Raw genomic sequence first — 13,907 nt, forward strand, 5'->3', positions numbered from 1 at the left:
CATCATTTGTGGGCCCATAGTTTGAGGACACACAACCATCTTATACAAATTCTGTTCTACGCCATTTATGCATGATGCCTTTGAGCTCTGGTGCCGTAATCTGCGAATGAAACTTTTCTGTTTCTGTAATGAAAAGACTGCAAATTTTTCCCTATTGTTTTCCCTTTCCAATGCTGAAATGCTAATACTCAACTGGGTTACACTGGCTAAGGTTGTCCCTGTGGTAACCCTTAGAAGCAAAGGCACTGGGCCTAAACCAGACTTCCAGTATAAAAGTATGTTTGAAAGTGTGAAGATAATTGCTAAAGCCTTTAATGTGTAGAAGTGCCCCATTTGTAGACACATAGGTCACCTTTTAGTGGCAAGTTCCTGGTGTGATTTGACCAGCTGCAGAAACAACTAACTTATCTTTTCCAGGGTTAAAGGCCATGTACCTGGCTCAGAAGATGTGCCCATTGCTGAAGCACCCAGAGATCTTGCTCTGATGATGAATGGCAGCAGCATGGGGCTAAGGTAATTTCTCTCTTCACTTCTAAGTGCTTCACAGGGTCAGTATATCTTCTTGACAGTGTGCTGTTGCCTGCCAAGTGTATTTGTTCATGTGTTTGTTTCAGATTAAGAGCTTTTTTTTCTGCAGGAAGGGTAAAATTCATTGGCTGCTGTGTTTTATGAGTCGACTCAGTACTTATGCTGACCTGTTTTTACTCAAAGTTTAGGTGACTTCCTGAAGAGGCTTCAGGTTTTGTGTGCCACCTCTTATCCCAGTGCAAAATGGAGTTTTCACAAAATCTTAGTTTTAGTTCTTTGTTCTAGGTACTGCTTGTTACTTTTTTAATTAAGATCAGAACATCTCCTTAGTCTTTATTTGGACCTGATGTAAATAATAGATTATCCTTTAACTCTCAGATAAATCTTCCATGGTTGGTGACAGTTACTTGTTTTTTAAATACCTCTCATTTCACCTCTACTTCAGTGTGATCAGAGCAAACCACCACTGAAATAACTGGAAGCAGAGTTAAGCCAATATTTAGCTCTTTATCTCCATCCTGCTTGCTATTTAAAACTTCAATCAGTATGCTATTGTACTTTCCTTCTGTCCTACCCTGTCGCATTCAAGTTAACACTGGAAAAAGATTCAGGCTTATTAGGAAAGCAACAAATAAAAACTGGCAAAGTTTTCTTCTTTTCTCAGAAAGTAACAGCTTCTTGTTCTGTGCTGTAACTATAGGTGTTCTTTTGACCAAAGAATGGTGGACAAGATGAGCAGCTGTGCTTTGAATTACTTCTTCTTTAGCAACAAGAGAATACCTCAAAGTAATAAACTTCTCTGTTCTGAGAATACTGGAAGAACTGATAATTCGTTTATAAACTAAGAGTCCAATGCCTTATTTTTTCCTTTTTTTTTTAAACTTTATTATACTAATTTAATTTTTCTTTCTGAAATCCCTTTTGACTGAAAAGGGATAAGCCTTTTTTTTTTCTCCAGAACAGCAGGAGTTGTTAGTTTTCTTGGAATTCTTCACTGCTTAACCAGGTGTTTGGCTGCAGTGAGTTACTGGCATATCTTTGTTGTGCTCAGATGCTTTTTTCTTTCATTTTCACACAAACTGAAGTGATCAAAGTATTATCACTGTAGCAAAAAAGATGGAGAGTCATGACATGTTTAAGATGCAGCAGCATTAAGCCCCTTGGAGGAAAAATGTAACCTAGAACATCTGCAGAGCTTCTTGGCAACCAAAAACCTGCAAATATCTACATATTCTAACAGGGAAAATGAAGAAAACTTGTGCTGTTAACAAAATGAGAGTCCCAGATTTCAAAGGTTCCCCACCCTATCTTCATTCCCCTTGTTTAATTTACTGTAATTTTTCAAAGTTATTGTGTGTTTGAGCAGTCTCAAGGTACCATGCCAGCTGGTTACAAAGTTTGGCAGCAAAAAACACTTGGAAGTTTTTCTTCTTATATGCCATCTTCAGTTTTGCAAAGGTTACCAGATGAATGGTCCCTAAATAATTTACTCTAATGTAAGGCTTAAAGAGGCCGTAGAAGACAAGTCCATTTATCTCTTTTATGCATTTGAATATGTAAGTGATGTTTTCTTCAGTACAGAGAGGGAGAGTGTGCGAGTGTGTGGCCATATCTTACAAAAGAGGAAGAGCTGGTAGACATACATTATTTTTTTTAACTGTCTCCTTTGATGGTTTTTTTTCTGCCTTTTTATTTTTTAGTTTGTTTGAGGGGGGAGGTTTATGATGTGGAGCTCTTTTTTTTATTATTTTTTTTTTCTTTTTTATTTTTTTGTGGTGGTGGTGTTTGGTTTCTAATTGACATATCAAAACAGTCCTCGTTACAGCAAATTCCAACAAAGCACTAATGGAAAATCAGCCCTGTCTGACTTCCGGTGCATACATGAGAGGTCTTCTAGCAAATCTCACAGTACAGAACTTGATTTCAGTCTTCAAATAAGCAAAACTTACTTTAAAAATATCCTGGTATTTTAAAGGAAATAGTAAAATACCTTTAAAATAGGAAACTTGCTGGAGTGAGAAGTAAAATAAATAATATAATCAAGAACTGAAAAAACATTAGTTTTTTATATAATTAACAGCTCATTTTGAGTTAATTATCTACAATTATAAAAATCTAATTGCAATTTATCCTCTACTATATGTAGGAAGAATTGTAGACAAGGGAATGTGCATCACTGCCAGGCGTAAATGCTATAGGATGGGTACAAATAATAGAGGAACCCTTAATGAAAGAAAAAAGCAAATAGGAGCATGCAGCTGTGCCAGACTATTGAAAGGTAATTGTAGTCAGAAATGAGGTATGTAGTTTAAAAGGCATCTTGTCATCTCCTGTAGGGATTAATTTTTTCCCTCATTGAAGAAAGCAAAAAAAGATTCCACAAGCAAATACCGTGCAGAGTTTGATTTCTGATATGGAGTTTCCTCATAGTCTGTTAGTGAAAATGAACACTTTGATCTCAGGGGCCACTTCAGACTACAGCCAGATTTTTAAAGGGTGCCTGTTTTGTTTTCTCTCCTACATGTACTATTAAGATATTTTTGTTGTCATTGTCAGCAAGCATTGTCCATCTCAGCCTGTTTGGATACCTATTCTGGTAGGAATTTGCAGTGTTGGATTTGTCCCTTCCCTGATGTTGACAAGAAATATGCCTGTCCCTTTGCCTAGCTGCAGCTGGGCCAGCATTTGGGACTTGAACTACCTTCAGATTTGGGATCTCCATTTCTCTAAGGTGCAGCAGTCAGAGCAGGTTTTTATTGAGGATGGTTTTCGGCAGCTTGGAGTGGTCCTAAGTGAGCCCACAGACAATTTGCAGATACGGAGTTGGTAGCTTGTGCAATTAATGGCAAGTTGTCTGTATAATTTCTTTTCAAGTCTGCCCCAATGTGCAAGATGCTTTAAAATATTCAAAATAAAAACATAACCTGATGCATTTGTTTAGCATAAAACAGCCTTTTACAAAGTGCTTTCCATCTCCCAGACACAGATGCTTGGTACATGCTCAAGTACTCACTCCATGCGTATTCAGTAGGATCAATACACCCAGCACCTGCTTTTGTGTGTGCTCCTGACATCTACATCTGGGAAAGGAATTTTAAAACTCTTCCCTCCTTTGTTTAATCTTAACTTTGATCTGAATGGCATGGAAATAAGATGTATTTAATGGCACCAGCTTGAGGAGACTCAGTTTTTCACTTTGCAAGCACCCCTCCCCAGAGTGCTGCTGTGTGCCTAAATCTTAACATTCAAGATTCCCTGCTTTTCCGAGTCTTAGGTTTCCTATAAGGCTCTGCTAGTATGGCTCTTTATTGCCTCCTCTCTAACAGGCATCTTTGCCTTGGATTTCACACAATTCTGCCATTGAGCCTCTACACAAACCTGTGCAAAGTATTCTAAATAGGAATTGTTGGATACAGCAGCTATCAGATGTGTTTACAGTTATCTGCAGGCACTCGTTCAATGTATGCTACCTGGTGAAAGGATTTTTTCTTGGGGTATTAAAGATTTGCAGGTGGAATTTGCCACCTTTAATTTCATTGAAGGCTCTTTATGTTTGTATGCCTCGTTCTACATCACCCATGTGTATTTTTGCCAGTTTGTATTTTTAGTTACTCAAAAATATCAAGCACAGGATTCAGTGATACTTCCCCTGTACTTGGATGCTCATTGCTATGGTGATATTTCCAGGAGGGAGTGCTGTCAGGGGTCTTTTAAAAGATTTTTATGTTTATGATGTAACTATTTTTATTATCTAGTGAGAGAAGGTGACAATTATCTGTTGCTCCATGTTTAATGCTTTGTTATGAACTCTCTTTTCTGCGGCTTGTTAGACATGCAGACATCTTTCTGTGGTGATGTGCTTTTGTCCAAATATTCAATGCAATTAAATAGACCTGCAGAGGAATGCAGACTCGCAGCTCCCCCTGCTGTCCCAGGCACATCCAAGTTTGTTCTCTCAGTTCCCCCCTCCAAATAATTTAAATGTAAAATAAAAGTCACATGCAATCGCATGGCTCTGCTACTGCTGGCCTGACTTTTGCTGGCCCCATAATTTCTGTTTTTGAGGAGAAGAAAATCGAAAAACAAATGGTAGCACCCATTTGGTTTCCTATGAGCAGTTTTCTTTTCAGTTCTTCATTCCAGCATGTCACGTTCCAGGTCCTGAGGTGTGTCCAGGTCCTGAGCCTCTGAAGGAGAAACTCTCACCAGGGCTGCAACTGGCTCCTTGTCCAAGACTCCTAGGTTTCAGGTCATCTCTTTGTTGTCCTTGGTTTCTTGAGGTGTATCTATATAGGACTTGGCCAACTTTTAGAAATGTACTGAATATAGTTTGTTGGGATTTTTGGTTTTTTTTCTATTTGCTGGTTTGGCAGACTAGCACATTAAATTGGGATGAAATCAACTGTGCTTGCAAATGGCCCATAAAATCTGTGTATCTGGAAGCTGCTTTCCCACCTGTTAGTGCTCCTTTTAACAATCAAGTTACTTTCTTGTTCCCGATAATTTTACATTGAAGTTTGTATCATTTTTAGATAGGATATTTATGGAGTGAACACTTGTTTGGCCGGTAAAAAAAAACGGTGCTTGCAGATCTGCCAATAGTGCACACGCTGAATTAGGTGCAGATATGAGTTTTTCTTTCTCTCGTGGTGGTGTCTGGCTATATATAGGCACAGCATCCTTCCAACAGATGGCTGCTGGAGTCTGCTGTGACGTATGGGAGAGTACAGTCAGACTTAGACACACATTTCTGCTTCATTAGTGCCACGTGCAGACTCTGAAGGTAGTAGGTTTTCTTGTACAGGGCTAAGGTTTTTGTTCTGATGTGGTTACTAAAAGCATAAAGGGGACTGTGTGGCAATTTTTTACATATACCTATGCATGCATTTAAAGTTGGGGTTTTTTTTTGTTAGGGTAGGCAGTGATCCTTATCGGACTGGAGAGAATGGAGTTCATTTCTGCTGACCTGGTTCCTTCACTAATCTAATTTTCAGGTTTACTTTCAACTGCAACAGTGATTTCAAGCTGCCTATCTAACATTTACCTGAATTATGCTGATTCTGTTCTCATGATCACGTCTGCTGCACACAGCAGTATTACATCATTCCCATTGCAGTCCAAAGTAACCTTGAGCAGGAAGCCTACTGAGTGACTGGAGGTGTACGATGTAAGCAGAAAATGCCATAAGTGGTTTTCATAGGCAGATACACTCAGCCTGTAGGTGAGGTCTTCAAAAAGCACAGGCACTCAGGTATTAGAAATACTGCTAAGCTTAGGAGGGCAGTTGGTGAAAACAGGCTTGTTAAAAAAAAAGTATTTCGGTATTTTCACAAAACTTGTGTTTGCTACCAGTGTTCTGCATGGGTTTGGTTTGGTAATATCCTACATCAAAACTAAAAATGCTTGGAGAATTTTTTCTTTGAGTTGAAATATGTGAAATGCATGCATCTCCTGAAGGAGTTTGTTCCTTGCCAACACTTGCAGACAGTGAGAGACATTTTTGCAAGTCATTTGCAGATGCCTCCTTTATGGGAAAATGTAGACACTGTTAGTTTACTGCCTGAATTGAATTTTGAAAACCTGAATTCTATTTTTATAAATTGGAGTGGATTACTTTTTCAGACATACTGTTTTGTTACTTTTTATTTTTATGTGTAATCTTGGGTGAAGAGAATATTTTGTTTAATCTAGACATTCATATGTCCCAGAAATTTATCAGTTGGAAAAGTTAAGAAAAACCTCATAAAACAAAATGTTCTGGAAGGTAGTTTTGAATCAGGAAATTTTAAACCCACCCGCACAACTTTCATGCCATTTAAAGCTTATATCAGAACTGATGGGGCAGGACTAAGAACAAAAGCTATTGGTATTACAAAGTTAAGCAAGAAATCCTCTGTACCCTGCTGTTCTGCCCATGATCACAGCTACACTAAGCTAAAACCCACTCCCCCACCCCTCCTGTGACCTTGGCTGCACTTCAGCACTCAGAGAATTGAAGCAAAAGGCAAACTTTAGTAAATATTAGGTTCTGCCACTTGCAGATTTTCAGACTACATATAAAGATAACAACACATGTGCTCTCACTCACTTCCCAGCTCTTGCTCTCTCTGAAGAGGACTTTGTGTATTTGCCACTGAATTATTCTGGCATAAAACTTCCCAGACCATACTGATGTATTGAGTTGAACTCTGTGGCTTTGCACGGGTGCTGAGGCTTTGCAGACTGCCCATTATATTTATAAAAGTGCTAATTTTTGAGAGCCACGCAGAGAAAATTTTAGATTCAGCCTAGCTGATTTGTTCTTCACACTGCTCCTGCAGCGAAGAGGATTGATTTTTGTGTTTCTTTCGATATTTGCCTTCATTTCCTCTGGTACCCAGTGCTTCAGGTCTTAATCCTTTAACCTTGAATTCGAACATCAGTGCTTCAGGAGGGATCAGGCCTTTTGATGGAGAGAGAACATCTTTTGTTGTACCAAATGGTTGGGAGTGGTATAAGGCAACACAGATCTCCAGGCAGTATGTATTTCACTGTTGTGTTAAAAGACTATAAACAGAGGGTGGGCTTAGTGAGGATTATAAATAATCTGGAGGAAGGTGGGGTATTAGAAGCAATGGAAGAGAGTTAATGACTTTTTCTTTAACATTTGACCACTAACCAGTCTATCGTGACAGATGTGTACTGGGTTGCCAAATGCTATAGTCTGATTTGGGTAATGGTTCAAAGCTCAGCGTGTCATGAAAATGGCACTGTGGTCCCTGATGGAACACGGGGAAAAAAGCTTTTGAGCTTCTCAAAGGGCAGTATTTGTGGAAGCAGATGCTTGCTTGCCCTACCCAGCATAAAGAACAGTTCTGCGGGCAGCCAGGAGAGTTCGTACTGCTGGATTTTTATAGGATCATTAATTATATGTTATAAGGCAGCTAAGCATGGCATACCTAACTCGATGAATTCCATTATGAATGGCCTTTTCATATTCCTCATCTCATTATATTAAATGCATGTGACCTGAAGTTTAGCTAAAGTTATTGTTCGGGTTAACTTTCATTTAGTGGTTGCCCTAGTTTTAGAAACAGTATGATCTTTAGATTTTATGGAAAGTCAGGTTTTTTTATGCATGTTTTTGCAGCACTATTTTAGATAATTTCATTTGAAACTAGGTAGAAACCTCTGTGAGGTGGCAGGGAAGGGATTTAGTCACTCCTTGATTTGACTGGAGATTTCTGTACCCACTGGATGACAACATCCTGTTACACGGATTTGGCTATCATCTCCCTGCCAATAACTCTTAAACCTTCTGCTCTGTTCCATCTAGTCTTGCATATCTGGCTGCCTCCCTGACACATAATCCCAGTTGTTTTGCCTTCAGATCATTCCTAATCTGTCCAAAACAGAGCTCCTTACTTTTTTCTTCTGAATCTCTCTTCACTTCTGATTTTGATAATGCCACATCCTCCCTGACACTCAGATTCATAACCTCAGGATCACTGTCCTTCTCTGCATGCATCTGGGCTGCTGACAGCTATTGCAGTTTCCTTCTCCTTGGCGGCCAAAATACCCTTTTGCAGTGTCAACAGTTAAAACCACCCCTTGCTTTAGTCCTTCTTCTTGCACTTTGACTACTCTAAAGCCTTCTCTAACTGCTCAGTATTCATTCACCTATTTCAAAGTAAGTTTTCCAAATGGGTATCTAGGCTGCTTCTTCAGGTCTTGTCTGCTTTGCTTCTTTTAAACTCACCTTCAAGGGCCAGTTGTCTGTTAGAAGTCATAAAGCTGTTTCTTATTTTATTTTCTCTGCCACCACCTCTTCTTTACTCTGTCAGTTATGTGGCACTCAGAGCTTTTTTGTGTGTTGGATTAACTTTCAGCCATTTGCTGCTACTACATTCCCTAATTCTTTCTGTCTTTTAGAACCATTGGGTCATTTCATGGTGACTTTTGCCTCCATCTGTGTGTTCTGACAGTGCCTTTCTTGTTTTATATTTTATCTTTTCCTTCTTTTTTTTTATCCTCAGCTTTTTAAGAGTGCTCTTTTCTCCTCCCTGCCCTTAATCCTAATTTAGTGAGTTTCAAACTATTGTATTTCTTCACACTCATCACAAAGATGGTCTCTGCCTGATAAACCTACCTAAAATCTAAACCATACTTAAAAGATTTCATTGGTGATCTGGAGAGAAAAGCATTAGAACTCCACTGCAGTGACAGGTCATCAGCTCTTCTTTATGGAAGCACTTTGTGTGGCTTCTAGCATGCAGAAGAGTTTGAACACAACAATTTACAAGTGTCTTCAGTGTTCTATCAACAGTGACAGACTTCACCTCTTTGTATATCTACATGCCCTTTTGTTTGATCAATGCATAGTTAATCCTTCTTTTCTTTTTGTCTCTGTGTTTCCTTAATCTCCATTTACATCTTCGCATCCTTTTGGAGCAAACCATGTCTCTGAGAGATGTGCTAAGTTTATATACCAGCTGTGGACTCAGTAGAGCTGAGATGGTTTGGCAGCACAAATAATGCAAACCCCTGAAGCCACGTCGCAGTGTCAGAGTGGCACTCGTGGCTTCTGCTCTGGACAGATGTTTCCACCAGGTTGTGACAAACGCATGCAAAGGTAGACTTTCACAACCAAAAATCAATAGTAGCTCTAAGGTGGCAAAAATCACTTGTGTCTGGACCAAAAGGGTTTCCAGAGGCTGGGAACTGGCAGCCCAGACCACAGAGCTTCACAGCAAACAGCCTTGTCTCAAGATCTCTTCCCTTTGTTCTTCCCCTTGATAGTGGATATCAGAGCAATGCCGATACGTATCTCAGTGGTAACTGCCTTTTAGTGAGGCAGTGGTTTCCATCTGGTTTCAGTTCTATTATATCTGAATATTTTCTAAATACAAGTGCAAAAACATATTAAATCTGTTCCCTAAACATCCTGGTTTGGAAATCCAGTCAGTATTTGGTGGCGCTGTCAAATTCACATAAAATATATGCACTGAAGGGAAATCTTTAGTATGTTGCTTTTTCTGTGGGGCCCAGGGCCATGGTTTTTATAGTTGTATGCCATTATTTAGGCATCTAAGTCTGTATTGCTCTTGCAATAAATACTTTATTTTACAGTCACTAGCCATCAAACATGCCCTGTGAAATGTGTAACTTCAGTGAATTTAAGGCAACTGAAGTGGCTAAAATTGTTATTTTAAATCTTTACCAGGAGCTATCTTGTCAAATCTGCATCTGTTGGGCATGGTAGTCTGCTAATCAGAGTAAAGTCCAAAGTCTCAACTTCTCTATTTGCTTCTTTTCAGGCTATAGGATTTTTTTAAAGCAGATCAATAAACAATCTCAGTGTTTTCATTTTACTAAGCAATATAATATGGATGAGTACTAGTGTAGTGGTAAATCATTAATATACTCTTTAATCATAGAGTGACCATGTCCCACAGATGTGATTTAATCATGGAAAAAAGGCCAATGAAGTGTGAAGATGCATCAGGAAGGGTGTTTCGAACTGATCTGGGATAGTGTATTGGCACCATTTTAAAAGATGCTGTAGTATGAGAATATTTAGGATGCTATGTACTTTTGTAGTTACAGACCTGGCAAAATTCTAACTTGATTGTTTTTATCAAAAATCAAAACCCATGTCAGGTTTGTATTTGGCAGAGGAACCAAATGGTTTTTTGGAATAAGTAAAGCACTACAGCTTCCAGATTCAGTAGTCCTATGATTTGTAAGACTTTAACAGACTATAACCCTAAAAACCTGTAGTAACCTGTGCTTAACATGATTCAATGCTAGATTCAATCATCCTGTGGTACAGATAAAGGTGATTAAGAGAACAGAAATTTCATGGAAAAATATGGGTCCTGCAGGGGTGCTTCTGTGTTGTTTTCAATGGTAATGGTTCCTGGTTAGAGAAATCAGATTCTTCAGCCTCAGAAGAATAGACAGTATAAAAACTCTTAATTGTATTTATTATGGAATTTGATGCATTTATGAAAGACTTTCCCGTGACATGTTCTCTGATATTGGAGGAGCTGCCAGTGACCCAGAAAGTCACCTCAGTATTGTTAGGGATATGTCTGTTTGCCCAGTTTAGTGGTTATTAATTTTCGTGTCTATTGGTGTGAGAAATCTGAGATTTTGTTCCTTCATTTCATCGCTTAGAAACCAGGTGTGAAAATTTATCTTACTGGTGTTTTGAACATTGAAACTTAGCATCAATCAAGTGTAACTTCGTCAATGAACAGAAGCAACTGTAGTTGCTGTGTCTTTTTCAACTGTTCTGATCCTCCTAAACTCCATATGTTCTGTGCATGTGTAACTCCTAATACCTGCACAAAAAAAGCAATCTGTTTCTCTAATTAGGAATTTCTTCAGAATATCTTACTAGTAGGGCATACTGAAAACCCTGTATCTACTGTTCAACTCTTAGCGTGTCCCTCCTCGACTGTATTATCAGTTACCCTTAGGAAATGATTGCTCCATGATGTGATCCTCGATCAGAAAAAAGGCTTTTGCAATTGCTGCTCATTTACTGAAAGCTGCTGTTATCAACACCTATCAGCCTGTCTGGAAACTTCTGTAGAGGAGAGAGTGCTTGTGTACTAATAGTCTTAGCAAAGGATGACATAAGGTGGTTACCCGCACACCCAGACCCATCTCTGCCACAGCCTGTTTTGGAGTGCAGCCCATCCACTGTGAAGCCTTTTTGCTCTGGGTGAGGCAAGTAGAGAAGAGATGATGTGTTGTTCTTCAGTGCCTTTATCACAACAAAATTACAATCCAATTTGGGGCATGTTTGTTCAGGAGATAGCTTGCATATGGCATTTCGATGGGTATCTTGTGATTGGGGCTGGCTCTCAGCCAGACACTAGTGATGCTGGATAAGGCACTAAGACTGGCATTCACTTTGCTGAAGAGCATGTGATTCTCCTTCTGAAGGAGTGAGTGATGCTGTCTGATGTGCTGAAAAAGTTTAGATTTAGTTCAAAAACTTTGTCCTAAACAGGGTTTTGCATCATTCCTCGTGGTGCTTTAACTGGTGACAGCCAGGCAGGCTTTTCAGATATATAGACACTGTTTGGAAGGATTGTTTTTATACTTGTGACTTGACATTTACATGACTTCCTTTTGTGAAGGCTGACAGCAGAGTTTGCTGGAACGACAGCTGCTCTGCTCTGCTCTGTAAGAAAGGCCAAACAAACAGTCACAGAATTTTGCCCTTCTAAAGCTTGGCCAGTCTGTTTCCTGTGGCCATTTCTCTATGACTGTCTGAAAACCTTTATGCTTGAATTTTCTTTGAATTCAGAAAAGATAGAAAAGTAATCACAGCTGTAATTTTGCTATTTATTAGAGAAACTCAGATATGTTGGAAAGATGCTGGTAGGGAGTTGAAATGTAGTGAACTTAAACCAGAAGAAGGAGAGGGCTTCAAAGGGAAGGCATGAATATAATTCTAGTTAAATTTAGCTTAATACTTGCTACAAATGGACCTCTAACCATGTAAATTAAGTGAAGTCCTGACTTCATTGAAAATAAAGACAGTATTCTGATTGATTCAGTGGGGCTAGGGTTTCACCTATGACTGGTATGATCTAATAGGTCACTGCTAATTAAGAGCATATGTGGCCTCAATTCTTGCTGGTGGAATTAAATATCTGAGCACCAGCTACTGAGGGAATGGGGAACGAGCTGGTCCCTGAGAGAGTGGTCTGGGGTAGCTGTGCTATGGATTACTGTACCTTGGTGCAGCTTCAGATATGAAAAAAAATTTAGCATAGGTACAAGTGTATCTCCTCCAAGGTGAGAGAAAAGTAAACCAAATGCAGTAGATTTGAGAGAGAGCTCAACAGGGGGGAAAAAACTAAAAAACAACAGAGAAACCTGACACAGCCATGGGCATTACTGGATTCAAGGACATTGAGCCTGAAGAGTGCTATAAGAGATGAAATCTCTGCATGACAGCTCAGCAATATATTGTCTGCATAATAACATGTAGATTGTAGGCAATCACTGTCTATTTTCTGTGATGAAAAATCCTTTTATTACAAGCAGACTTGATAATATTTATATTTCAGTTCCAGAACTCACTGGCTGTTGAAGTGTTTCCCTACCTGTCCCTGCCCTCCTGCCTTTTGCCTAAAAGATAAGTGAGAACAGAGATGGATGTGGTCCTGAAGACAACTGGAGGAGAGGTGTTGGGGAAACCTGACTGCGCCTTTTCGATGGTTAAAATGGTCTCTTTTAAGAAAGATAGAGACAGACTTTGGAACAGGGTCTGTAACTATAGGACAAGTGGTCATGCTCTTCATCTTAATGCACATATTCAAGTTAGATATGATGAAGGAATGTTTCACTGTGAGTGGTGAAACAGTGGTACAGGTTGCCCAGAATGGTGGTGGAAGCCCCAGCCCTGGAAACATTCAAGGTCACTTTGGATAGGCTCTGAGCAATCTGTTCTAGTTGAAGATGTCCCTGCTCATTGCAGGGTGATTGGACCGAGGGACCTTTAAAAGGTTCCTTCTAACCAAAACTATTCTCTGATTCTGTGATCTCAAAGCTTTAAATGCACATGCTCTCTAGAAAGGAAAGCAGCTGTTTCTTATTGACATTCACTGGATCCCAGCAGTGCCATTAACATTCTGATGCATCTAACATAAGCCTCAAAATGCCAGATTTCCTAATTGGCCCATGAAATCTCACTCTGGGCTTGAATATGGTCTTCAAGGAATGTATTGGAATAGGACTTTTTCCCGCTTTTTAAAGGGAGGAAAAAAATGCTAATCTAAAAAACCATTTTTTTAGGAGGGGAAAGTTGATGGCATTCAGAGATGAGAGATTGCCCTGAGGTTCACATTATGCTTTTCCTCCTAACCTTCATGTCTCTTACCTCCCTTCCAGCTGTGCTTACTTGCCCTGTGGATTTGTGCTAGCAAGTAGATCAATCTCCCTTCTCTTTCACATGTGCTGCTGTGCTGGTTCATATGTTCTGACATGTTTTTCCTTAGCTCCACTTGAGGGGACTGGAAAAGTTGTCATTGTTCTGTAGACCACTGCCACTTGTTTTCAGATCCATGAATGCAAAGTCTACAGTGCTTCTTTTGTCCCCAGAAATATTTTTTTTATTTGCTATGCAGACAACCAACCTCCCGAGCAGCCCCACTTTGGAGCAGGTGGTTTTCAAAAGTGCTGTTTGATAACAAGCTTGATGTGAACTGATCTAAATTTGATCCCTACTGAAAAGAAGATCCTGGCATCTTCTCTTTTGTCCCAGTACTTGTAGTGCTGCTGCTTTATACTGAACTGACTCTGAAAACTGATCTGGCTGGAAAACACTCCCACCCAAAGTGGCAGGGGAGGAAGCAATTTTCAGCCTGTTTGTCAAA

At 39.5% G+C, this 13,907-nt stretch overlaps 1 protein-coding gene across 1 annotated transcript in view; it reads left to right on the plus strand.

Moving 5' to 3' along the window:
- Positions 1 to 13,907, plus strand: part of KIAA1328 (KIAA1328 ortholog) — a 172,689-nt gene that overhangs the window by 117,887 nt on the left and 40,895 nt on the right. Inside the window, exon 8 of the mRNA XM_030968195.1 lies at positions 418 to 513. Coding sequence (XP_030824055.1) covers positions 418 to 513 — 96 coding nt within the window. The remainder of the gene's footprint in view (positions 1 to 417; positions 514 to 13,907) is intronic.

Source organism: Camarhynchus parvulus, chromosome Z (assembly GCF_901933205.1).
Source record: "Camarhynchus parvulus chromosome Z, STF_HiC, whole genome shotgun sequence".
NCBI lineage: Eukaryota > Metazoa > Chordata > Aves > Passeriformes > Thraupidae > Camarhynchus > Camarhynchus parvulus.